Source organism: Sinocyclocheilus anshuiensis, unplaced genomic scaffold (genome assembly GCF_001515605.1).
Source record: "Sinocyclocheilus anshuiensis isolate Anshui unplaced genomic scaffold, SAMN03320099.WGS_v1.1 scaffold113, whole genome shotgun sequence".
NCBI lineage: Eukaryota > Metazoa > Chordata > Actinopteri > Cypriniformes > Cyprinidae > Sinocyclocheilus > Sinocyclocheilus anshuiensis.
In genome coordinates, this window is record NW_015539827.1 from 622,378 (window position 1) to 647,536 (window position 25,159).

The following is a 25,159-nucleotide window of genomic DNA, read 5'->3' on the forward strand; positions in this document are numbered from 1 at the left end:
GTCGTTTAAACGAAAGTTTTGTATCCGACTAGTCGACTAGTCTAAAAGCAAGAAACCCCCAAAAGATGGTAAGAAAAAAAACCTCTGTGCGTGCATGTAGCATATATTATAGCCTATATTTGAAATACTTGATCTATGAATCACACTGTCAAATCCCTCAATGAATTCCGCTTGCTGCACACTTGCCTCGCGTTATCATCATTTCATTTTAGGCGGTTGTTAAAAAGAAAAAAACAAGAAGAGCATACACTCAACGTCGGCCAAAGCATAGCTTATTTATTCAAATCAGCTGGGGAAATGCAGAACAATGGAAAATCAATCAATAGCCTGACGGAATTCTTAATCTTCATATAACGTTAGCAAACATATTAAAACAAGTCAAAAACAATAGGAAGGTTTATCAAGAGATAGCATTAAAACGGTTTTTATAACGTAGGCTACTTTGTGTAGGCTATGTTGTCTAAAAACAAAATGCAACAATGCCCATTTTACTTACTCAGACCATGCGTTATTTGTTCAGTGAAATTATCAACGTGGTCTGGTGAAAGACGGGACATGAGGCGATTAACAATCAAATTCCTGCATTTGAAAAAACGCGCTCGGCAGGAACTGAAGTCGCAGGCAAGCAGACATAACGAAAAATGTATTACTCTTACCTTTATGAGCAAAAATGACGGTGTATCCACTGAAAAAAAATGAAGTGATAGCGCTGGCGCCTCTATGTCCTGCAAAGCGCGCTTCAGCTTCCACACTCCGCGCAAACTATTGGATACAGCGCACATTTATCTAGGTTTAACGTTAAAACATTGTTATATGCTTGAACTGTTTTATATGTATAGATTTTATTTTAGGCAAGTCGTGATTATTTTTCAAACGTTTTATTTTAACTTGTTATTTAAATGCAATGTTAAAATGACGGTAATTTGAATAAAATCATGGTTTTTTTTTTCTGTCGTGTAATCGACTATTGTTTTCAGTGTCGACTAGTAGGAGCTGTACCGTTTAGTCGACTAGTCGACTAGACCCGCACATCCCTAATGTCAACAATATCAGACTTAGTAGTGTGGCTCTGATTTCAGGAAAATGTCTCATTTTTGGATGTGACACTGTTTGTTTACTCAAGACACAAAATGTCATGTGCCACTAATCGATAGTGAGTGTGTGTGCATGCATGCACATAAACTCTCTCTGTGGTTGTAGCTGGCATATACATGAGCTCTGCTGGGAAAGGGTTGGGAAACAGCTTGTGAGTCACAATGAATCCAGGAACAGGCCTCTCGTCAACTTAACTACCAAACCTGAACACACACACATTCACTCACAACACACCCAGAGTTCATCCCGAGGTTCCTCCATTAAATCCTCCTTCATCACTTCTGTCTGAATTGAATAAGCTGAAAAAGGCAGTTGCGTTTATTGTAATAACAGACGATTATGTGAGAGAATTTAAGATTTAGAGAATGAGAGAGAAAGTCATGATGGAACAGCAGAAAAAGAGAGCAGTTTGAAGAATAGGCACAGGCAGTTTCTCAAGAACAAAGTGAGTTATGTTTGGCTTTAATTCATGACCCTCATTCCATTTGATCTTATTCACCATCTCATTTTTTCATATACAAGAAACACAAAAAATACAGATCAGATTTGTTTAGGCCTAAAAAGAGCAGATTTTGGCTTTGTGTTTGTCTTTCCAAAACTTTTATGTGCTAAGCGGTTCTCCCCTAGATATAGTTTGAGATCCTTCAAGGACATTTTTTTCTCTCTCCCTGGGCTCATAAGTGAGGCTTTTAAGAGTCATTTGCAATCATTGCTTAAAGCCATGGCATACTGTGCAACATCAGCTGTGTTTTTTCATAAGGCTGTACGAAACAAATTGTAGACATTACTTGGGTCCCAGTCGTCCCATTGACAGCTTGTAGGAGCATTTAATTGGCTGATGGTAACACTCCTAGAGCTCAGAGAGTTTGCCTTTTAACAAGAGAAATCTTTCACAATCCTTAAAATCTATTTCAGGGGTCCAAAATTGTATAATGAGGCCATAACAGTAGGATTTTTTTAGAAGTAACAAATCAAACACTGGACTGCAGCATGATTGCAATAATTTTGATAATAAATAGTGATTGTGTCTGTAGCTTTATCATCTTTTTCCTTTTATCCTTTTCTTTCCACATGCTTGCTTTAACAGAGTATGTGTACCGGCACGTATTGCACTAATTCTGTTATTTTGGTTCTGGTGAATTGATGAAGCATGTTATGTAATTGACCCAATCTAAAATGCTGACCCATTATAGCAGGATTCCTCAAATCTGGCCCTGGAGGGCCACTGCCCTGCAGAGCTTACCTCAAACCATGATCAAACTCACCTGCCTGTAAATTTCTAGTATCTCTGAATTGATTAGCTTGCACAGGTGTCTTAAATCTGCAGGGCAGAGCCCCTCAAGGACTGGATTTTTAGTTATTCTGCATTTTATGGCATAAATCACATTGACATTTTATCTTTATTTTCAGCCTGGCTGCATTCAGCACATGAGTCTGTGTCAGAGAAGATGGCAGAACAGGAAGTGGAAACAGCATCTGTCGCCAGCAGTGAGAGTTTTGCAGACCAGGGCTACGCAGCATCAGAGGGCATGGCTGAGGAGTCCGTCCCAGTCTCTCCCTCCAAAAGGATGCAATCTGTGTCACCCATGTCTTTAAACAGTAGCTCAGCTCTGCCTGGTAACCAGTCCAAAGACTCTTCCAGTGACAGTGATGAGGGTTGTGCAACCTGGGGCTCCAGACAAAGGTATGCACATGTACACATGTTTACTCTAGCTATAAAGCACCACAGCAAACAAAAGCCTCTGGGCAGGCCTGGTCACACTAACATGAATGTTCAACACAAAAATTTGGTCTGATTTTGAATTTTCACTCATTAGATTGCACTTTGGCCGCTCTAGTATACCGAATATACCACAGCATTGTGTATCTGACCTCCCTCAATGTCTTCAGGGGTGTGCTGAAACACTTCCCCCCACAACTGAGGGGCTACCATGTATTGGTCAGCATGGATAACACTACGGTCGTTTCTTACATCAATTACCAGGGTGGGCTGTGTTCGCGCCACGTTTTCAGGCAGGCGCAGCAGATCCTGCTTTGAGCAAAAATCAAACTGGTCTCCCTGAGGGCATTTTACATTCTGGGGCATGAAAACTTGGGAGCAGACATCCTTTCGAGGCAGGTGCTGAGGGAATGACGACCCCACCCACAGGTCATGAAGTGAAGAGTGAGGAGGTAGCGGATGTGAATTTACTTGCCTCTGAGGAGTAAACTAACTGTCCCCTCTGGCTCCATTGGAGCTGGACACCATGGTACAGACATGGCAGAGGCTTCGTCTGTATGTCTTTCCTCCGATAGCTCTGCTCCTGGGAATTCTAGCGAGGACTTGCCAAGATTGAGCCTACCTATTATTAGTGGCTTCATTCTGGCCAGCCCGAGTCTGTTTATCAGCTCTAGTGTCTCTCCTGGACAGCACTCTTTGGGAGATTGCTGTCCAGAGAGACTTTTCTGTCACAAGTGCTGGGGTCAATCTGGAAGCGTGCCGGAGATCTGGAAGCATTGAGTCTGGTCCCTGAGGGGAACCAGCTTATAGATTCCGGTTTCTCAACTGAGGTTGTTGAGATAATTCTGAGTTCCAGAGCTCCGTCCCCAAGGAAACTGTATGCCCTAAAATGGATGATTTTTGAGTCATGGTGTGAACAGTACAGTACAGTACTGTTCCTCCAAGAGTCCCTCTCAGCAGGGTTATCCCTGCTATGCATAAGGTATATGTGGCTGCTATTTCTGCTAACCACGTACCTATAGGTTGTTTGCACATGACGTCACTGATGACGTGCGAAATGCAGCTGGAGGGCAGGAAGGGATTTTTCACCATATGGAGCTACTGTGGGGAGGCATTCCTTCCAAGGTGCCAAATGGCTGAGGCCTATCTTCTTGGGACGTTTCTGTGGTCCTAGAAGGTTTATCAGGCTTTATCAGGTTTATCTCCACTTGAGCCATTAGAGTCAGCAGACGTTACTGGCTACTGAAGTGGCTCTTGTTATAGCTTTGAATTCTCTTAACCCTTAAATGCATGAATGTTTCGCCAATCATTATTACATATTCGGGTCTTTAGCGACCCAGACCTATATATCCAGCACGGATTGATCTCTAACTGCTGCAATAGCAAAAAACTCTCTTGATATTTTAAGAACAATTACAGAAGAATAAAATAAAGCATATTTCGTTACCTTTTGAAACTTAAAAGGGTTCAATTTGAGCAGATGATTTTACCATCGCTGTCATCGTCAGAGCGCATCAATGACTTCATATTAAATATTTTGATCACTGCATCAAATGGCAGTGACATTTATATTTAATTGCGTATAGTAATTGCTCTGCAGTAAAGCCATTCAAACTACTTCAGTTTTTGCTGATGATATTCATTTGTTTTATGCCTGTGGTAATTATGAGTGAAACGTCAGGTCATCATTGTTTATCAAACAGTGCCACCTTGAGAAACAAAGATGCATTGCACATATTGAGTCATCAGATATGTAAATATAGTTGCAAAGGAAAAAATACTTACACATTTACATACCTCGGGTCTCTAGCGACCCTATACACTTTTTACAAAAAATGTATCAGAAAACAGGCATTCTTTTATATTTTAAAATTTTTTTCTTGTTATATTGTTTATAATTAATAGATTGAGGAATACTAAGAAAGTTGATGTCTAACTTAAAAAAATGAAGGAGGGAGAGGGTAGAGAATAATGTCTCGGGTCGCTAAAGACCCGAGGTATGCATTTAAGGGTTAAAAGAGTAGGAGATCTGCAGACCCTGTCAGTAGCCTTCTCCTGCATAGACTTTGCTCCTGGAATGGTCAAAGCTATTTTGCACCCCAGACTGGACTACATTCCTTAGGTGTCTTTTGAGACCAACCAGCCGGTCATCCTACAACCATTCTTTCCTTCGCCTCATGAATCTCCGGAGCAAGAAATGCTCCACCTTTTATGCCCAGTCCGTGCCCTTAGGATCTACGTCCACTGCGGAACTAGATGTTACCATAGCGTTAATGGCATGACACAGCGTTGAGTTCCATTAGAAAGAAAATGTCTGAGGTTTAGGGTTGGGTTTTTTACAATACCGGTGCCAAATCGATACTTTTAAAACAGTACCGGTGCATAAACGGTGCCTGAACCGATACTTAAAAAAAAAGAGCCACAAAAAAAAAAAACGATGGATAACATAAAAGAACATTAAAAATATTGAAAATAAATATACATAGCATTCACATGCTCCTCGGATGCTCTCATTTCCCGAGTTGTGCTTCCCTTACTCTAAGGCAAATAAATGTATCTCACGATCTGGGTCATTATTTAATACAAAACAATAGTTAATACAAAACCACACATAATGTTTCTACTGTATCTCTGTCAATCACTGAGTGCTGTCTGTCATTGTCTTTAATCAGTTCTGTGAATGACTGGATGGTATGCCACATGCACTGTAATATGTTTTATATTAAATATTACATTTTCAAATGAAAATAGCAACATGATCGTTTTATAAAGTATGCGTTCATATGTGTTAAGGGCTAGATTTTCACTGGAGGAAACAGCTGTGGTGAGGGGTGAACGCAGCGAAAACTTTACAGTAGATGGGAAACCGATTGCTCCCTCGTGACCTTTTGTAAACTGTATTTATGACAAAGAACTGCACAGATACAGATATTATAACAATCTATTGATAAACACACACCTTGTGTCCTCTGTTTCTGTTTGAGTCCGCTCGCGCTGCACCGCCGCGGTCTGCGGATTGAAGAGCGTGCTGAAAGACGGGGAGGAGACGAAGTCTGCTGCCATTTTCATATGAAATTTAAAGCGGACTGACTCTGAGGCGATCACGAATTTGTGTAAAGTTTATGGAGATAATCGCTATAGCCCCGCTAAAAATGGCCTAGCGACACCCATGCTTCTTACGTCCATTTCGGAGAACCAGGACAAATATTTCAATCGATCGCTCAGGCATTTATGTGGCACCGAAATGAGGCACCGAAATCTGTTCTGATTCGGTTCTAGTACATACCGGTTACACAGGTACCATATTGGCACCGGGTTTCGGTACCCAACCCTACTCAGGTTACATATAGATTATGGGGATTCTGTGACATAGGTGCCCTTTTATTGTCTCGCTGATGCAAAGCATTTTGAAGTGTTCTTGTGCATTAAGACCAAAAATGTGTATTAAAGGGGTGATCAATCAGCTATTTTCGAAGGCTTGATTGTTTTTTATGGGGTGCACTGTAACATGTTCATGCTTCGTTTTTTAAAAATAACTATTTTTTCACATATTTTACCTTTACTCTACCACACCTAAAAAGTTCTGTTGACTTCCTGGTTCTATGAAGCCCCTCCCTCAGAAATTCGCAATGGGCTCAGATTGGTTAGCTAGCCCAGTGTGTTGTGATTCGTTAACCACCTAGTGCACGTTGTCCGGATATGTCACACCACTTACCATTACGGGTAGTTGCATGTGCAACATGGCCTCACCCCATTTGTTGCGTGTTCACAGGGGCAGGGTTTATGTCAATTTTAGGGTTTGTTATGTCACAAAAGCGTAGTCCCTACTCCCTCCCAACTGTTTGTTGTTACAATTTCAGATATTTTACATTTAAACAACATCAGTCGTTTAATATTTACTACACTGAGTAAATACTACTCTGATCTACCCCACATTGTTTGAACTCCATAAGATCAATACGATCAAGACTTTTATTTCTCTGTTGGACAGGAATCAAAAACTCTAACAGGCAGAGTGGAGACAGAGCTGAGGATTTATCTCTCTCATTCTCTCTGTTTACCAGCATCAATTCATTCCCACAGTTCAGCCAGTCTCACGTTCATCCATTTACAGCCAGGGCTGACTGAGGAGTCTGGCTTTTTAAAACTTTGCTTTATGGAACTGAAAGTGCTGACTGCTATCCAGATGTATGTGTGCGAAGTCTCCGCCAAAGCCTGAAGCCTCACCTCCAGCTCTTCATTCTGGCTCTGTCTCCACTATAGGACTCTATACTGTCTTTTCATGCTTTTCCTTTTTCCAGGAAGGGCTAAGAGTTTTTCCACTAAGTCATTTTTAAAAGCAGCCTTTTCCAAAGGTGTTAAAATACACATTTTTCTAAGCTTGTGTTCTCATAACATCAACTCACCCAATCATTTTGCAGTGTCTGGTGCATGTATTTAATTAATGGGAGGGTTTTTGCCATATGCAAAGAGAGTTCAGAGGGAAAGTCCAGAAAAAAAGTTAAGAAATGACAGGTGGAATCCTTATTGTTGATAAATACAACTCTAAACCTCGAAGAGTACAGGACAAAGAGCACACAGGAGTTCCTCCCCTGATCTAACACTGTAGATCTTGTACTGTAATGTCATACAAACATGAATTTTCTATTTGTTATTTTTCTCCATTTGATATTGGACCCTGACTTCAATCTTGTATGTGAGACTGTGTTGCTACACTGATGGAACAAATAAATCCAATAATTAGACAACAATGCTATTTCTGTTATTCTTATGTTGTAGGATTACTGTGAGAGTAATTATATACTAGGGACAGCTTTACTAAAGTTGGTGACTTTCTTTTACTTGCTTGTTACAAATACACAACCAACTGAGATGATTTATTGATTTTTCAGTAGTGGAAATATTCAGCGAGGACATCAGTCAATCAAGAGACAAAATGGATATGAAGAAGACCCAGAGATTACTGCTCAGATTCAGCTTACCCTGGCCGATCTAGATGCAAATCTGGCAGGTAAATTACTCAAATAAAGTTATTGATGAAGTTTTAACCACTTAGCTGTGCTTTCTCATGAATACTTTAAAGGGTCATGATACCTTTAGTTTTGTTAGATCACCGTACATTACACTAATACACACGTCCTGTGATGTATAAGGCACGTATTATGTGACACATTTATATAAGCAGTTTGATGGGTTTGATCAAGTCTAAAGACCAGTTACGCTTACAGTGTGGATGAATTACATTTGTGTCAGACTCTGTATATGAAAGAGAATTTATGAAATGCAGAAACTTACAAATCAGAAACAAACACTTTCGATCCATAACACGTCTCTCAATTACTATGTGATTGTACGGTTTAAAGCAGGGGTGCCCAAACTCGGTCCTGGAGGGCCGGTGTCCTGCAGAGTTTAGCTCCAACCCCAATTAGACACACCTGAACCAGCTAATCAAGCTCTTTCTAGGCATACTAGAAACTTCCTGGCAGGTGTGTTAAGGCAAGTTGGAGCTAGACTCTGCAGGACATCGGCCCTCCAGGACCGAGTTTGGGCACTCCTGGTTTAAAGTGTCTGTTATAGGATATCAACATGTGCTGTAGTGAATAATTATGACAAAGATGAGTCATCAATGTACTATAGGTGTAAGAAAACGTCACATCCTGTGAACAATTCAAATGAACGGGTGCTAACATTGTATTCTATTATCAACACACATAACTCTGTTCATATGAATTTTTTTTATTTTTTTATTTTTTTATTGAAGGAGTAAAGCAACATACATTAAAACAATGAAAGTTACATTTTCCTTCTACTTTTACTATACTATAACAACAAAATTCTTCTGCGGGCCAATAAAGAAGTGTAAGCAATAATGTCCCTCTGGGTTGCAGTTAAAGTAATGATTACAGTGTCACTGGGAGTTCCAAAAATACCTATTGAAGGACAAGGCCGCATTGGCCTTTGCATCGTTGGTTGGGTTGGGTCCGACTCGGTGTGCACGAGAAAGAACAAGAGGACTCGTGAAGAAGTCCTTCCCCAGTACTTCCTCAAAAAATTCAGTCATAAATTTAATCGGGTCTGATCCTTCCAACTTTTCAGGGATGCCCACCACTCTCATGTTAGATCTCCGTGATCGATTTTCGAGATCATCCAGCTTTTCCTTCAGAAACACGTTCTCTTTCCGTAGCGCGTCAACTGAAACCTCGACATTCGCCAGCCTGTCACTGTAGTCATTTAGTCCATCTTCAACCTCGCGAAGTCGTTGGTCATGAGCTTCGTAATATGATTTCACTTGTTCCAATGTCGCGTTCACAGGTGACAGTGCACCAGCCAGTTCTGTTTTTAAAAGTGAGTGAACTACTTGCGTCATGTCGGAAAGGAGCGCTGACCCGGAGTTTTTCGAGATCTTCAGGTAAAGCCGTTAGGCCCTCAGAGGGTGGTGATATTTCGTCGGCCTTGCTCGAAGAAGCTTCGCCGTCTCTGTCACCAGTTTTATTCCGAAGTTGCTTTCTATTCGCCATTTTTGTTCCACCGTGACTTCACGTAGTATCAGCTACCAGATAATTGATTTTATTGAATATATATCGAAAAAATAACAACCAAATGAACAAAAGAGGTCGGGAGCTACACTCGCGTGCGTCTACTCACGCCATGCTTAACCTGGAAGTCCCCTGTTCAAATGAATTTTAATGTTTCATGACCCTTTAAAAATCTTTTACCAGTTATTCAACTTGCAAATTTCCAGGAAGTAATTTAAGTAAACATGTTTCCTGGCAGCTTAACTATCATACCATGAACAACGTTTGAAGCCCTATGACTAACTTACTCCATAATTGTGTTTTTTTTCTGCCTATTAGACATTAATCACTCAGAAGGAACATCTGTGTTTGTGGATGATGAAATACCTGTGTCCATTGTTGACATGGACATTCCAGTGACAACCATTGATGAAGTTCTTGATGATGACCGGTGCAGCTCGAGTGAGTGCGAAGCAGCATTGTTACACAGCTCTCAAAACATCACCAGCCAATTGTGTGCACCAAGTGAAGCTATCGAAAACAAAAACAATAATGCCTGCGGGACAGAGGAGAAACAGTCAGTCCCCGAAAGAAGTCCATCCCCAGACATAAAGAAGCAGTCACAAGAGACTACACTCACAGTTATTGAGAAAACCATGAATCTATCTCCAACCAATGAGAAGCCATCACAAGATACTAAGCTTGTGGAACAGAAGTGGGACAATATGGAACAGAAAGCAGTCTTTAACTCTGAGACTAAGAGTAAAGCTGTAACTGAAGAATTGAAAAGTCAGAAAGACAAAGTATCACGGAAGTCCCAAAATTTAGTGCGTCCTGCTGTTCAAAGCGTTCCTGACGAGAGACTGACGATGGCACCTATGGTTCAGAGGTTCAGTACAGAGACTGCTTATGAAGAAAGGACACCTATTACCAGAGTCCCAACAACTCAGGGTAAGATCACCCAGAGTTCCTTCTCTCGCTTTGGAATGAAAACCTTCACAGTCATCCCTCCCAAGCCGACTATGTCTCAGACCAAGCCTACAGGCTCTCTAGTCATAGGTGCCATTAAGATTGATGAACAGGGCAACATGGTTGCTCAGAGACAAATTTCCACTGGCCCAAAGAAAAATAGCAATCCCAGTGTTGAAGCTAGTTCAGAAACATCCCCATTGGACAAAGCCAAAGCGTTCTGGAGCACTGCAGAGAAGCAAGACCAATCAACTACGATCAACCAGGGACCCATAATAAACAATAGAGATACTGATGTGTTCAAACCCTCGATTGTGTCTGGAGTCTCTAAACTTTCAGTAGAAACACCTCCTGAAGAAACACACAAAGAGGTCATTATATTGGAAAGGAAGCCCATATCTGTAGTGGCAAGTAAGCCTTCATTCCCAGAGCCAGCAGAAAATTCCTCTTTAACAGCTGAAAGGCGAGATTTCTCTTTTCTTATACCCTCCAGAAGAACCTCCAGCCAATACGTAGCTTCTGCCATTGCTAAAAACAATAGCATTCCCAACACTAAAACAGATATCAAGCAGGCGCCATCAGAGTCCATTGTTGGTGTTCAAAAACCTGTAAATCAACAGTTTAATAGTGAGGTTAGACTTACAAACATACACAAACCTGCTACTGCTTTCAAACCCCCTGAAAATTCAGTGCCTTCTTTTGGACACCCTAAACACCTGCAAAGGTACTACCTCAGTCATGTTGCAGAAAAGTCAGCAAGTTCTGAGAGAATAAGCAGTGTTGAAAAAGGCACTCTGCATGGGGAAGACAGAACCAAATCTCTGGACACACATCCATTAAATAACAAAATCCAGCCCTCTAAACATATGTCTGCTCACATTAAACCCATGGAATCTTCCTCTGAAGAAGCCACATCAATCAATAAGTTCCCAGACACCTCTGCCAGACAGACGCCAACAGACACCACACGTCCACCACTTACAAAGAAACCAGAGTTACACAAATCTGAGATTCCATCTGAACCAAACCAGGGTAAATTGTTTGGACAGGTTAAGAAGTTCAAGCCTGTTCTTTTTAAGCCTGTACAGAAGGAAACTTCTATCCATAGCTCGCTAATGGAGGCCATACAGTCTGGAGAGGGCATTGAACGGCTCAGAAAGGTAAACTGTGAATCACAGCATGAAAGTAAATGTATCAGGTTTTTGGAAAATCTGCATTAAAGCTGTCTAATGTCTTGCTTTTCACATTGTTTAGGTGTCTGACTTGTCTACTAAGAGCACAGTTAGAAAACCGTCTAACAATGATGCAGACAATGAGCATTCAGCGCTTCTTTCAGCATTGAGAGCTCCAAGCAACTCTGCGAGACTGAAGAAGGTAAGCTAAATATTATTGACACTCAAGGTGTGGTAGGGTTGAAAAGGGGCAGAAAAATTTCCGAAAGCTTTCCAAAAGTTTCAGAAAACTGCAAAAAGTTTTTTACCTAACCTTAAGTCCTGCAAAGTTTCCTAAAATTCTGTAAAGTTTACAGAAATTTACTAGATATTTTCTGCCCCTTTTCAACCCTAAGGTGTGGTCATATTAGTGAAATTTTGTGGGCAAATAAAGGTCCATTGTCAATAGTCAATGCAGGGAATTTGCATAATCTTGAACCTGATTCTTATTGAAATAATTGAGTTATCAGGGTTTTTTTGTTTGTTTTTTTGCACAGCAACAGTAAGTGTGAGCGATTAACAATGTGACACTTACTTTTACACTAAGACTTACAGTTACCTTTGCACTGTGAGATTCTGCAGGCAAAAAAGGATAGGCTGGATGTTAAGTGCAAGCAGGTCTTTTTTATGTAGCACTCTATATTCTTGAACAGTGCCATTATAAAGAAGTGGCTGAGTAGTACTAGTCACTGCTTGAATGCCTCATTCATGTTAAGTGAATGGCCACAGAAATGTCACTGGCAAGTCAACCGACTTCTATTGGTCAGTGCTGCAAATTCACATGTCATAGTGTATCAAACTTTAACCAATTGTTTGGGAAAACTGTTAAAAAGAATGTTGTTTGTTCATTTAAAAAAAAAAAAAGAAACCAAAAAAAATCATTCACATGCAGCCTAGTTGTGATTAAGTTAACTATAAATGCCACGTCATTGTTGTACTTCTAGACCAAATCAGGAGCAGCTAAGGAGTTGGAGCAGCTCAGGAAGCTTGAGGAAGACAGAAATGTCCAGAGAGATGATATCTCACCTCCTCCCACTTCTTCTCCTGCTTTTGTGCCACCCCCACCTCCAGCCTTTGGTCCTCCCCCACCTCCACCTTTAGCTCCAGTCAAGGCCCCTCTAGTGCTGCCTGCTGGAGGAAACCCAGAGGCGGCCCGGGAGGCTCTTCTGGAGGCCATTCGCTCAGGCTCTGGGGCTCAACGACTGAGGAAGGTAAGAGGCTCAGTACAGCTCTAGCTTGTGTCAAAGAGGGGAAAAAAGAGATTTTAGATACATTTACTACTACTACAAAAAAACTGCAGCTTAATGATTTTTTTTTTAATATTCATTTCTGTGACCGTTGGTAATACCAAAGACAGTAACACCAAATACCATCATACAGATTGCATTTAAAATATTTATTTCTTGAATGAAAGACAAAAACATTACAACTTAAGACTTTCAATTACACAGGTCCCTGTCACACAGACAAGACGGCAAGTGAATGGAAGACTTGGAACCATCCAGGCAACTTCACCGCTTTCTTATGGACACTAGAAACCTTCACTGGATCACCGTTTGGGTTTACCCATAGCCAAATCTGGTGTTTAAGCATTTGTGCTAATGCTGTTGCAGATAATGCTAACACAATATTCACAGCCTTCTTTATTTATAGTGATATGCTGCTTCACATCAGTGCCAATACTAATTTGCCTAGTTTCAGGCAGTTTTTGTCCTACTGACATTCTAATGATGACATTGAAGTTCTTTGCTAATGCTGCTTTGAGGTGTTTTTTTTTTTCACATGTCTGCCTGACTTCTATATCTCTATCAGTATTATACCTGAATATATTATGCAGGTATTTGCTGTTGCATCACAGTATAGGTGGTGGGCTGCAATTGAATCCACCTGCCAATCACAGCAGTCTGTTTTTTGATTTTTTCTTTTTTAAAGGAACACTAAGTGGTAAAATGGAAAACACTGATGTTTATTTAATCGTTATTATAAAGGTGTTTCTCTAAATGTTTTGTTATTTTCCAAATATATACATATTGATAATTAGATCACAAACTATTTTCATTAGAAAAGTGGACTAGAAAAGTATGTATCGACAAAGAACCCTTCTTGACACTCTTTGAAGCATTGTGCAGTAGATACAGATGCTGTATATTTGACCAACACTAATGCACTTTCTCTAAGACTAATTATTTTGAAAACTCTTACAGATTATTTTGAAAGCCTTATAGATACTGTATGATTGGACATAATGTAATCAATTCCTTTTTATCAGTCTGCTGAACAACTGTGATCTAGAGATGTCATGGTAATTCAGCTTTAATTTATTCCATTGGGAAAATCATACACTACTATAATTAGAATAAATTGTTTAATATATTTACACAAGTTGTAAATGTATTTATGTTGTTGCAATTTAGCATTAGAGACTATATGACTGTATGCTTGTACAGTGGTAATCTTATTGATTAAATGACTTGGATATAAGTCAACAGGTGGATATTTTGTAAAAATATACCTGACACTAATATAGCAAGTTTCAAATCTGACACTAAAGCATTAGTGTAAGGGAAATATTTTTAAATAATGCTTTTGTAATTTTTTTTTTTTTTTTGATTGCAGCACAAACTGAATCAAACTTGTAAATCAATAAAACAATATTTTACAGTCTTTCCATTTACATTGCTTGCAGAGTTATTTTGAGAAATGACAAATTGTATGCATACACAAAAGAAATGGCTGCAGGACTTTTTACAATTTTATAAACAGATTAATAATGTTGTCTGGAAACTGCACTTCATGTTATTGTTTTAGTCTGGAAGCCATTAGCATTGCTTGTATTTTTGCAATGATTGTCATAGTGTTGAACTTTTAAGCTTAGTAAAATAAAACGTAAGCACCAAGCTGCAGACATTCATGCAGAGGATTCAAAATAACACAAATGCAAAATTAATTGTAAAAAGTCTTAAAGATGCCAAAATAAATGTATATTTGTATCTTGTTTTACATGTTTATGCTTTAAACAGTGTGGTACCCAATTTAAAATTTTAAAGCACTAATACATGGTTCTGAAGGTTCACCTCCTGTCAGGAAAAACTGGCTTGTCATGCAAGATTATATACCTCTTGCACCATGTCGTTTATCGCTCAACTTGTTCGTCTTGTTCTCCAGTTGTCTCTGACAACGGTTCAGGCATATGTTTGGACAATTGCCATGAAACCGTTGCATTCTCCATATGATGAACAAAAAGGCTTTCCAGGGCAGCCCTTACTGGCTTGGTAGCTTGATTATACAGCCGATAATGGTGAGCAGCTTTCCCTTGAGCCTGATTGAAATGATAAGATACACAAAACGGTTAGATGAAAATTGAAATCACACAACACTTTTTTTTTTCTTTTGTGCAATCCACAGACAACACGAGCCAAAAGATGTGGGATCTTACAGTTACAGAATGTCCTCCTGGAACAGTATTATTGGTTCTCTAGCATTCTTGCTAGAAAGGCGAACACTTAATCTAAAATCAAACAACTTTAAGTCAGTCCAGATAGCCAGATATTTTACAGAAAGTTGTAGTTAATAAGCTTTGGTCTGCTTCGGCTTAGGTCTACCTGACTTGAGGCTGAGGGAAGCCAAAACTGTCAGGTTCGGATCAGTCTCTCATGGTCTTGTTAGGGCTTCAACTTAATACCCACACAGACCTCTATCAAAAGCCATACATAAAGTAACAGTTATGAGGTTTCTGTATACCGTAACAGTTATGAGGTTACTGTATACCAAAGGTACAGACTTCTTTACTGGCAATGATGGATGACCACATTAGTGAACTCTCTCATGATTTGTAAGTCTGTTTCTTGTAACTGGAATTAATTGGTTTTATAAAATCCAGCAAGCTATTAATAGACCTTTAATTACAGTCAACCCATGACAGACAGACTCTCCAGTGTTATCATTTGCAGTTTCTCTTAATCCGCATCATAAAAAGTGTTTGACTTGTATGCCTGACAAACTGCAATTTAGACCCACTAATTTGTTAGTTTCTAAGTGCATATATTTAATAGTCTATTTATTTTGGGTGAATGCAAAAGTCCCCTTTCAAAAATATTCCTTGTATCCAAGAGAGGCCTGTTGATATGCACTACCATGCCTCATTCGGCATCATAAACCATCCTCTCTTTCCTATATTAATGTGTTATTACATATTTTGGCAGAGCCCATGTGCTCTGAGGGTTGTGGGCTAGGGGTTAGAGCACTGTCTGTCTCTGGGCAGGCTCCTCCTCACCCTGATGGGGTAATCCCCTCTATGGCGGATGGCAGTAAATTCTTCCCCTCCCACAATCCCTCTGTTGGTCAGAATTCCGGCTCGTTTGTGGCCAATCTGATATGTGTTACGAAACTGCAAAATGACTGTTTGCTTCCAAACCGGGGAAGCCATTAGTATAGGAAAACAAACTGGAGAAATGAGATCAAAGGTCACTGTAGATATATGTTTATATATGAGAGATGCATCAATACTATAGAATTGTTTATGGTGGATCAGCAGGTATTCGAATCTGGCCTTCTCATGTACTGTACACGTACAGAGTTTATTTGACATTTCAGACACTGAAATGTTTGAAAGTATATTTGGTTGAGTAACTAAACTTAAAAGGTCAACATATTTGAGTTACAATCGAATAGGAAACAGATCAGCTATACTAAATCTGCTGTACGGCTAAGCAGTTATTTGTATATAATCTTCTTTTAAAATGAGCTTTCATCTGTTAAAACAGTTGTGTGTTGCCCTAAAGCAGTGTTTCCCAAATGGGGGTTCATGAGGGAACTGCAGGGGGTTTGTAAGATGATGAAAAGCTTAATAATTATAATTATATTAAATAAAAAATAACAGTGCTTTTCATTATTATTATTATTATCAAATATGTATTTTATATATGTTAAAACAGTTAAGACATACTACTATGTCTACTATTATAATCGACATCAGAGCACCAAATGTGTTGCTAAATGATTAAAATACTAACTTAAAATCTCAAGTAAACATTTTACATCTAAGGGGTTCAGCTGATTAAAAAAAGTTTGGGAACTCCTGCCCTCAAGAACATCTTGGAAGTAAACGAGGTGGACGGATGAGATGTGTAGTTCCAAAAGGGGGTTTGGACAGCAATGCCATTTTTACTTTCCTAAAAGAACCTTTTTGTTTAGCATGCATGAAGAACAATCTGAAGAACCTTTTTCCTCTACAAAGCATCTTTAGTGCAATGGAAAGGTTCTTTATGGAACCCTTGATGCCAACAAAGAGCTTTCATTTGTAAGAGTAGATGCTAGAATCATAGAAAAGTCAGTAGTCTCACATACAAAGGCTTGACATATCACAGACGTTTAAATGCATTTATAAAATATTTCTGACAGTAAACTTATATTTGGTTGAATAAAAGGCCAACATACACATTATGAAACTTCAGGCTGTCTGTATGGTAGTCTACTCTTAAAACTTAGCATACATACAAAATAAAACTGTATAATTTTACTCTTGCAGGAAATGATGACGCTTGTTGTAATCCCATGATGCACCTCATTGTATGCCTACTTCTGTAGGAAGAAGTAGCATTAGCTAAGGCAGTAGCAAGTATCAAATCGTAGTACATGACTGTGATGTAAACCAGAGGGACAAGCATGCCCCAATATCCAATTTCATTACAAAATACATGCACTCGTCAACTCCTTTTATAGGGTCTTTAAAAATAAAGCTAATTAGAACCAAACAGCATCTTACACCATGATGCCATAGAACATTTTTCCACAAAACCACCTTCATCTCCAGCTCCACAGAAAGCAATCATTATCCTGTGGATTTGAAGAACCGAACACAATACACTGATCTGAAGAACATGATTTCTTAAGAATCATCAAATAAACAAAAGTTATGCAGAACTTTTATTTATGAGTGTATAACAATTTCCAGCTAAAACCTTGTGACTCTGAATGAGTTCTACATTGTCCTTGTTTTATGTGTACTAGGCTACATATGAATTCCAAATTCAGAGCTATTAGATATTTGATTTAAAGGGTTAGTTCACCCAAAAATGAATATCCTGTCACCATCATGTCGTTCCAAACCCGTAAGACCTTCGTTCATCTTCAAAACACAAATATTTTTGAACGACATGAGGGTGAGTAATTAATGACAGAATTTACATTTTTGGGTGAACTAACCCTTTAATAGCTACTCTTATCATTCTCATGCCATCAGCCTGTTCAAAATATCTTCTTACCTGGGAGACACAACAACAAAAAGAAACTGATAAAGTCTGCAAGACATGACTTCTGTGTGCTTCAATGGGCAAAATAAAATGGGGTATAATTTTCTTTGATTACTCATGCACTTGCACTTCTGTGTTTAATCTTTCTCAAAAAAGACTACTGACTATAGTCCTAAATGAATGACTTTGTTAACTGCTCAGTATTAAACCAGTGAACAAATTCTCTTTAGCCCTGAGGCGGCTCCTTTAACAAGACTGCAAGTAATGATTGCGCATTCTGCATGCCTAAAAAGTGAAATCATCATACTCACAATATCAGTATAGGTCATGCACAACTTGGTCAATATAACTGTTCAATCTTTAGATAATGTTTTGAGCTTTTTATGAGGTTTTTAATAGCATATCATGCAGACACAAAGCCCAGCTCAGTGTGACAACACTACTGACGTCCCTCTGCTCACTGTCAGCAGACTATTCCCCTTTAAACTCATTTGGAAAAAGCTCTAGACAATTAACATTTTGGACTACATATACCCTCTGTGTTGTTCCAGGGAAGGACAGGATGGGAATCTCACTGGCATGCCGCCAATAAGAGAATCCAAAGTTTTTCATATTAGAAATTAACAAAAATGTCAACATTCAAACCTAAGTAAAATTCTTGAGAAGTGGGACAAAACAGGGTGCAAAATTGAAAAAATAAAACCTTGTACTCAGACAAATGAAACTACATTTATGTATCTTATATGTACTAAGCTACTGAGCTATGCTTTGATACAACCTCCCAACCTTTCTCTTTTTTAACAAAATGTGCTTTTTTACCTTGGACTGTGTAATATAATTTCAACTTTATCTTTAACAGCATTCAAGATGTTGTTAACATTTCAAAATGCATTCTCGTGTTAGCAGACAGATTACACTTTCACACGTGACCAACAATTCCACAACAAATATAAAATATCATAATGAAATATTATCAAAATATTCAACTGACGGAGGTGACGGAGGTGACAGAACTGACGGTGGTGACGACACATTTAAGTATTTTGATATATCACTGGAACACAAAATCTTATGTTGGTGACATCGGACGGTGTTGACAAATGTGGCATTTCTTTCACAAAACCAGTGGAGTTCATGTGGTAGCCATTTTATTTGTTTCTGTTGATGCTAGATGCTAATGGAACCTGCTTCAGCAGAATAGAATTATCTAAATATTTCAAATAATTTCCTCAGAAACTGGAAGATGGTGTTGACATATCATGGCTGTGACATCATGACATTTAAAATTGAAAATATTTTTATTTTTAAACCTAATGGCTGGACCTGTTTTGTCCTATGTCTCAAGAATGACTGGTTATATGTGTTATATGTGTAACACATCAAATATACATGTTGTTTTACTATATTTTAGCCAGTATGTTAAGACATGATTGGAACGTATTAATTTACTGCATTTTAAGCAAGACTATTTTATTGTTTTAATTCTAGTACACTATATATATTTAACAGGAACTATTCTTAATATGGTCATTTTTGTAAGAAACCTCACTTGTAGTTTTACAGTCGGAAAAAGAGTCAAATAAAACGTGCCCAAGGGAAAGTAGCTCACTGACCTTTTGTACACGACACGACCCAAATAACAGAAACCGTATTCGGTATGATTTAACGTTCAAAAACCTGATCCATGAGCTCGTGGGGACTATTTTAATTGCCGAGGACATCATATAACGTCAGTTTAACCAGTAAAGAGTAAGCAATTATGTGTTAAACGTGCTTGTGTGTGTGTGTGTGTGTGTGTGTGTGTGTGTGTACACACAGCTATGTTGTCGGTAATGCTTTAACCGTGTGTGTGTGCTCCGAGCCGTGTCACGCGCTCGGCTTATTCAACGCACACATTGGGTCGCGCGGGGGTCTGGCCAGAACGCGGAACGCTAGTGGCTGATGACGGGGTGGTGTTGCCCTGGAGTGGGCGGGGTCTGGTTTGAGTGGGCGGAGACTGGGATCCTGACAGCGTCCAGCGCGCAGCAGCACACACATACATATACACACTGACTCACAAATTTACAGTGAATAAGACACGGTTGTTCTGCGCTATAGAGAGGTAAGCGATTAATTTTAACTCTCACTCCTATATGTTTTTGAAACGAGCGTTCACCCAAAAGTTTAATCTGTGAGTGTGCACTGGGAGGAAAAAAAAAAAACGGGTGCCCTAAAGAACTTGTGAGTAAATAAAACCAGTGGGCGAGAGAGGGCTGAGAGGTGTGGCTTCTATTCTAGAATCATAGAGAGTAAAGGAAACTTCAGTGTTGCAGCATTAGAACCACCAAATACTGTAGAGCAATAATTCACAGCTTAATATTTAGGCTGTAAAATGTTTTGTCAGATTGGCTTCACGTGGGTATCATCTAAAATAAATGGTATTATTGGTCTTATTCATTCAATTCAAAACCTGAACAGAATGATTCAGTATGACTAAATCTTACTACTAAAAAAAAGCAAAGAAAAAAAAACGATCGGGTAAAAATACATTCTTAAAGTAAAGCTGTCTGTTACCTCTTTATCACAATATACAAATGTGACATGCAAAAACAACGCACCACCGAAAACAGAAAATAGCAGCAGAAGATCCTAGTAACTAGATAAGTCTGACATGTACAATGTGAACATTTAGGGGAGTGATGTAAGCATTGTACAATAAACTGTACAATAAAAGCTGTTCATTGGTTAACTGCATGTAATTACCTTAGTAAATGTGGTAAAACTATATTTTTTAAATACAATTTACAATATTTTTATGCATATTTAGCCATGTAATGTATGTATTTTTGTGATAAAACATTGCACTAAAATTATGTTTTAAAATGTATGAAATCCCTTGCCCCTCCCTGTATGAAAAATACACCATATGTTTTTATCATTGCATTTTAGAGTGACAGAGATATTTATGAATCCTAACATAACAATTTAATTGTATTGTAATTCCAAATTAATTTAATCACATATACAGTACATTTAGAAAGTGGAAAATATGTAGTCACCAAAATGTCATTCTCTAATACTTTGGAATCCACAGCTGCTAGTTTCTATCATAAATGTAACAAAAATACAGTAGGCCTAGTTGTGTTTGTATAATGACATACATCTTCCAGAGGGTCAATCTGGAAATAAAGGGATCGTTCACCCAAAAATGAAATAATTTACTCACCCTCATGTCATTCCAAAACTGTGTGACTTTCTTTCTTCTGTGGAGCATAAAAGAAAATGTTTTGAGAAATATCTTAGTGATTTTTTTTTTGTCCATACAACACAAATCAATGGACACCAAATTGGTTTTGTTACCACATCTTTAAAATAGCTAACCTTTTTTGTGTACCATAGAAGAAAGGAAGTCATGTAGGTTTGGTACAACACGAGGGTGAGTCAATGATGACAGACAGTTAATTTCTGGGTGAACTATTCTCTTAAACAGCTCTGATTATGTGACTGTTTACGTCAGCCATGTCAAAATGTGTAACTGGGCGAACGAGACATGAGACGTGCGGATCCATCTGCAGGCTTTTATTAGACAGAGACGTGGTCATAACAGGCATGGGTCAAACAATGGCAAATGGGTATATTGAGGACAAGACACAAGAGTAGTCCAATAAATGGGCGTGGCCGATCTCCGGCGAACATAATCCTGAGGGCGAGGCAAACGGGGAATCCACAAGACGAGCTAGAGTCCAGGCAAGGTGCAAACACAGTCCGAAACAGCAAGGCAAAGGGGTAATTCCAAAACAGGCTATAAACTTCAGGGCAGGCAGAGATCAGACAAAATGAGAGAACAGGCAAGGATAAAGACACGGGTAAACAGACTAAGAACAAGGCTATACTAGATTAAGAAACTTGGAATGGCTCCGTAAAGTAGCTATCGCTATGAGAGAGATATGCGCTAAACAATACTCGGCGTTGAATGGTGGTGTGAGACTGATTTATATAGTGTGTGTTATTGGTAGCAGCTGTGTGTGATTGGTTTCAGGTGAGCTTGTGATTAGTGCAATGGAGCATGGGAAATGTAGTCCAGGGTGATGTGTAACAGTCTGTGTAGTGTGAGAGTCCATGTAGAGAGCAGGTGACCTCTGGTGGTGAGTGAACGGAAGTTTATAGACCGGATTCGTGACAAAATGTTTAGTTAAATCAGGACAGTTTGCACTTTCATTTATAGTTGACATCAATTTTGATGACAGATGTTACTGGTGGGATTAAAAAAAACATAAGGTTTTGTAGTTCGCCAGCTGAGGAATACCACAAGGTACTGTTCTAGGTCCTATTTCATTCTCGGGAGATTCCTTCACTGACAGGCTGAGGCTGAAGACACGATTTAGTCGGAGGATGTTGAAGCTTTTAAGGGTGGGGCTATTGTAAGAGGAGGAGTTGTTTGGTGTGTATTGGAGAGAGTCAGCTGAGAGATACATTGTGGACACTTGCATTGGGATATTAGAGATCTTGAAGCAGAAGCAGTAATGGTGAAGCAGTCTTGTAATACTGTGTGCATTTAGCTCTCTGTAACCGGACAAACGCAGGGCTTTACACACACCAGACACCGGTGAGTTCTGGTTCATCAATGCTTTTAAATGAGTCCACAATGATTTAAACTCCCATTTAAAGAGCATGACAAAGTTAAAAATATTTGAGTGGTGATTCATGCACGATGTAGTGCTGAAGGAGTGTGGAAGGGAGGGTAGTGTGTTTAAATAAAAGTTGGGAAGGTTCTCAGCTTATTATTTATAAATTAATACAAAAGATGTATGGGTATGTAATGTAGAAACATGATGTTATTTCCATCCTCATGGATACTGACATGTATTTAATTTCTGGCAAGCTTTATGAGGTAAGTTGTGAAAAAAAAGGTGAGCTGCTTCCTTAAATGTAAAACCTAAATACCCCTAAATTATATTCTCGTTACTGAATGTCTTACATATTATTTTGATCTTTGCTATCACATATACTATACTTGCTTAGTTAATTGCTTGAACATAACTTTAAATAGGCAATATAATGATTACTCATTAAAGGGATAATTCGCCCCAAAATTATAGATAGATAGATAGATAGATAGATAGATAGATAGATAGATAGATAGATAGAAAAAAAACAATTGTTCACCCTTATTCATTTTCAAAACACAAAAATATTTTTACTAAATTCTGAGATATTTTTGTCCATATTTTCACAAATAGAGCACATCAAATATGATAAGTTCTTCCAGACATTCTTGATGTTCAAGAAGAAGTCACATTGGTTTATGTGGGCCACACAAGTGCATTTCAGTTACTGTATACTATATTTGATCAGCCCCATGTTCAGTGTTATACTGTATGTGAATAAAAGCCTAAATTAAATCTGTTCATCATACAAAGCATTTGTTTCTCTTTAGAAGACTTGGATTAAACCAGTTGATTCATATTGTTATTCATACTATAATGTCTTTATAAACTTGTAGTGTTTTGGTGGAATGGACTTTCAGTGGAGGTACAGTAATCTCTCAGGTTTCATTAAAAATATTCTCATTCATGTTTCGAAGATGAACAAAAGTCTTATGGGTTGGGAATGACATGAGTAAATGATGACAGAATGGTAATTTTTCAGTGAACTGATAGCACATGCTGTTGATGAATATATTACTCTGCTATCACAATTATACTGTATCATGGACACAGTAATGTTAAGAATGACCATTTGTTGTTGGGTGGTATCCAGGAGATTCCTGTTAAAGTATTATGGAACTTTGTATCTGTAAGGTCTCTGTATGAATTTTGAGGTTCTAGCACGCTGTTGCAGACACTAGTTTGATGAATGAAGGCAATTTCAAGTGCAGCCTAAAGAAAAACCACATACTTCAGTGTCCTGCTAGCGATATTACATATTATGATAATGGAAAATATTCCATTCAGATGGTTTGGCATCTTGTTTTCATGATTCAGGTCTGTATATTAAATGTCAGAGTGGTCAAATACAGGTAGCATTCAGAACTTAGGTTCTGAATAGTAATTTTACCACTTTTTCATTTAATACTTTAACAAATTCCATTATATGGACAAAACAGTCTTGACTTAAACCAACCCACAAGATGCTTGCTGCAGAGGGAATTGATCATGAGCCTCATGGCCGTAACTTTCAATGGTCGGTGGAATCCATGGACACATTCCATTCTATCTTGCGTCATTTTGCTATCATTCATAGTTTCCTATACAGTGTTAATACCCCCTGGACCGAGGCGGGCTCGTGACACTATAGACCTGAGCCTGGACACCACAGTTCAGCCAGTGGAAATCCCTGCTGTTCATTCATTCAGCTCTTATGTACGTTGAGTTAGTGACTCATAAGTGATGATTATGGGTACTGTGGTCAGAGCGAACTGTCCTAGAGCTTAATGACCCTACCAGGCCCGGTTCCAGAACCAAATCACTGAGGGTGCTTCTGAAAACAGTGAGGGTGCTCACAAATCCTAATTTTCAACTGTATGAAAATAGTAACACCAAATAGGGCTTAATTTCAACGATGTGCGACTACTGTATGCGCATTTAGACTGCACGTTTTACTGCGTGATAGCAAGATATGGGGGTAAAATATCCCCCCCCCCGTATATATTTTTTTCTTTTATATACCATATAGTTTAGCTATATCACACGAAGAGTGCTGCTTTTTCCCCAGATATCAGCACGACTGCAAATGTAATGATCATTTTATACTGCATTTGAATAAACAAGAAGTTAATATTAAGTAACTTAAAGACACAATAGGCTACTGCCTTTTTTGTTCTATTTCGCCAACGAAAATAGTTCCAAACAAAGCCACAGCAGAACTGCTTTGCCTCTCTAAACAACACACAGCGGTCAATCTTTTCTGAATAAATTAGCCCTTTTGAAGGAATCAGTTAATTGGATGACTCAATGAATCACTCATTAATAGTGACTTGCTGCCACCTAGTGATGGTTTTTGTTTCCCATTTAAATCTTTTCATTTTTAAAAATAATTTCATATTAGTATTCAATGTATTATTTTAAAAATATCATTAAAAACATGACTGCAGATTAAATGCATTTATGACAAATGACGACTTTGCCACATTCTTCATTAATAAAATTACAAACCTCAGTGCACAGTTTGCCACACCACAAACTGTCAAACAGATCTTACCAGCAAACATACACTCGTTTTCATCCTTCTCTCCACTCTCTGAGAAGTGGACATTCGAATGAGACTGCCTTGCTTTCAGTTGTTGAAGCCCTAAGACTGGCAAGAGCGGCTTCCAAATCTTCTATACTTATTTTGCTGGATCTGTCTGCTGCTTTTGATACAGTGAACCACCAGATTCTCCTGTCAACCCTATTGGAAAATGGCATCTCAGGAACCGCA

The 25,159-nt window shown here is 38.7% G+C and overlaps 2 protein-coding genes across 6 annotated transcripts in view; both read left to right on the forward strand.

Moving 5' to 3' along the window:
• cobl (cordon-bleu WH2 repeat protein) overlaps positions 1-14,475 on the forward strand; it is a 122,488-nt gene extending 108,013 nt beyond the window's left edge. For all 5 annotated transcript variants that reach the window (XM_016480432.1, XM_016480435.1, XM_016480433.1 and 2 more), the window contains 6 exons: positions 2,506-2,779; positions 7,708-7,826; positions 9,670-11,459; positions 11,554-11,673; positions 12,455-12,721; positions 12,962-14,475. In XM_016480432.1, coding sequence (XP_016335918.1) covers positions 2,506-2,779; positions 7,708-7,826; positions 9,670-11,459; positions 11,554-11,673; positions 12,455-12,721; positions 12,962-13,045 — 2,654 coding nt within the window. In that variant the 3' untranslated portion in view covers positions 13,046-14,475. The remainder of the gene's footprint in view (positions 1-2,505; positions 2,780-7,707; positions 7,827-9,669; positions 11,460-11,553; positions 11,674-12,454; positions 12,722-12,961) is intronic.
• Positions 14,476-19,769: 5,294 nt separating this feature from the next.
• LOC107684229 (growth factor receptor-bound protein 10-like) overlaps positions 19,770-25,159 on the forward strand; it is a gene marked incomplete at its 3' end in the record, with an annotated part of 108,975 nt that continues 103,585 nt past the window's right edge. Inside the window, exon 1 of the mRNA XM_016480443.1 lies at positions 19,770-19,862. The remainder of the gene's footprint in view (positions 19,863-25,159) is intronic.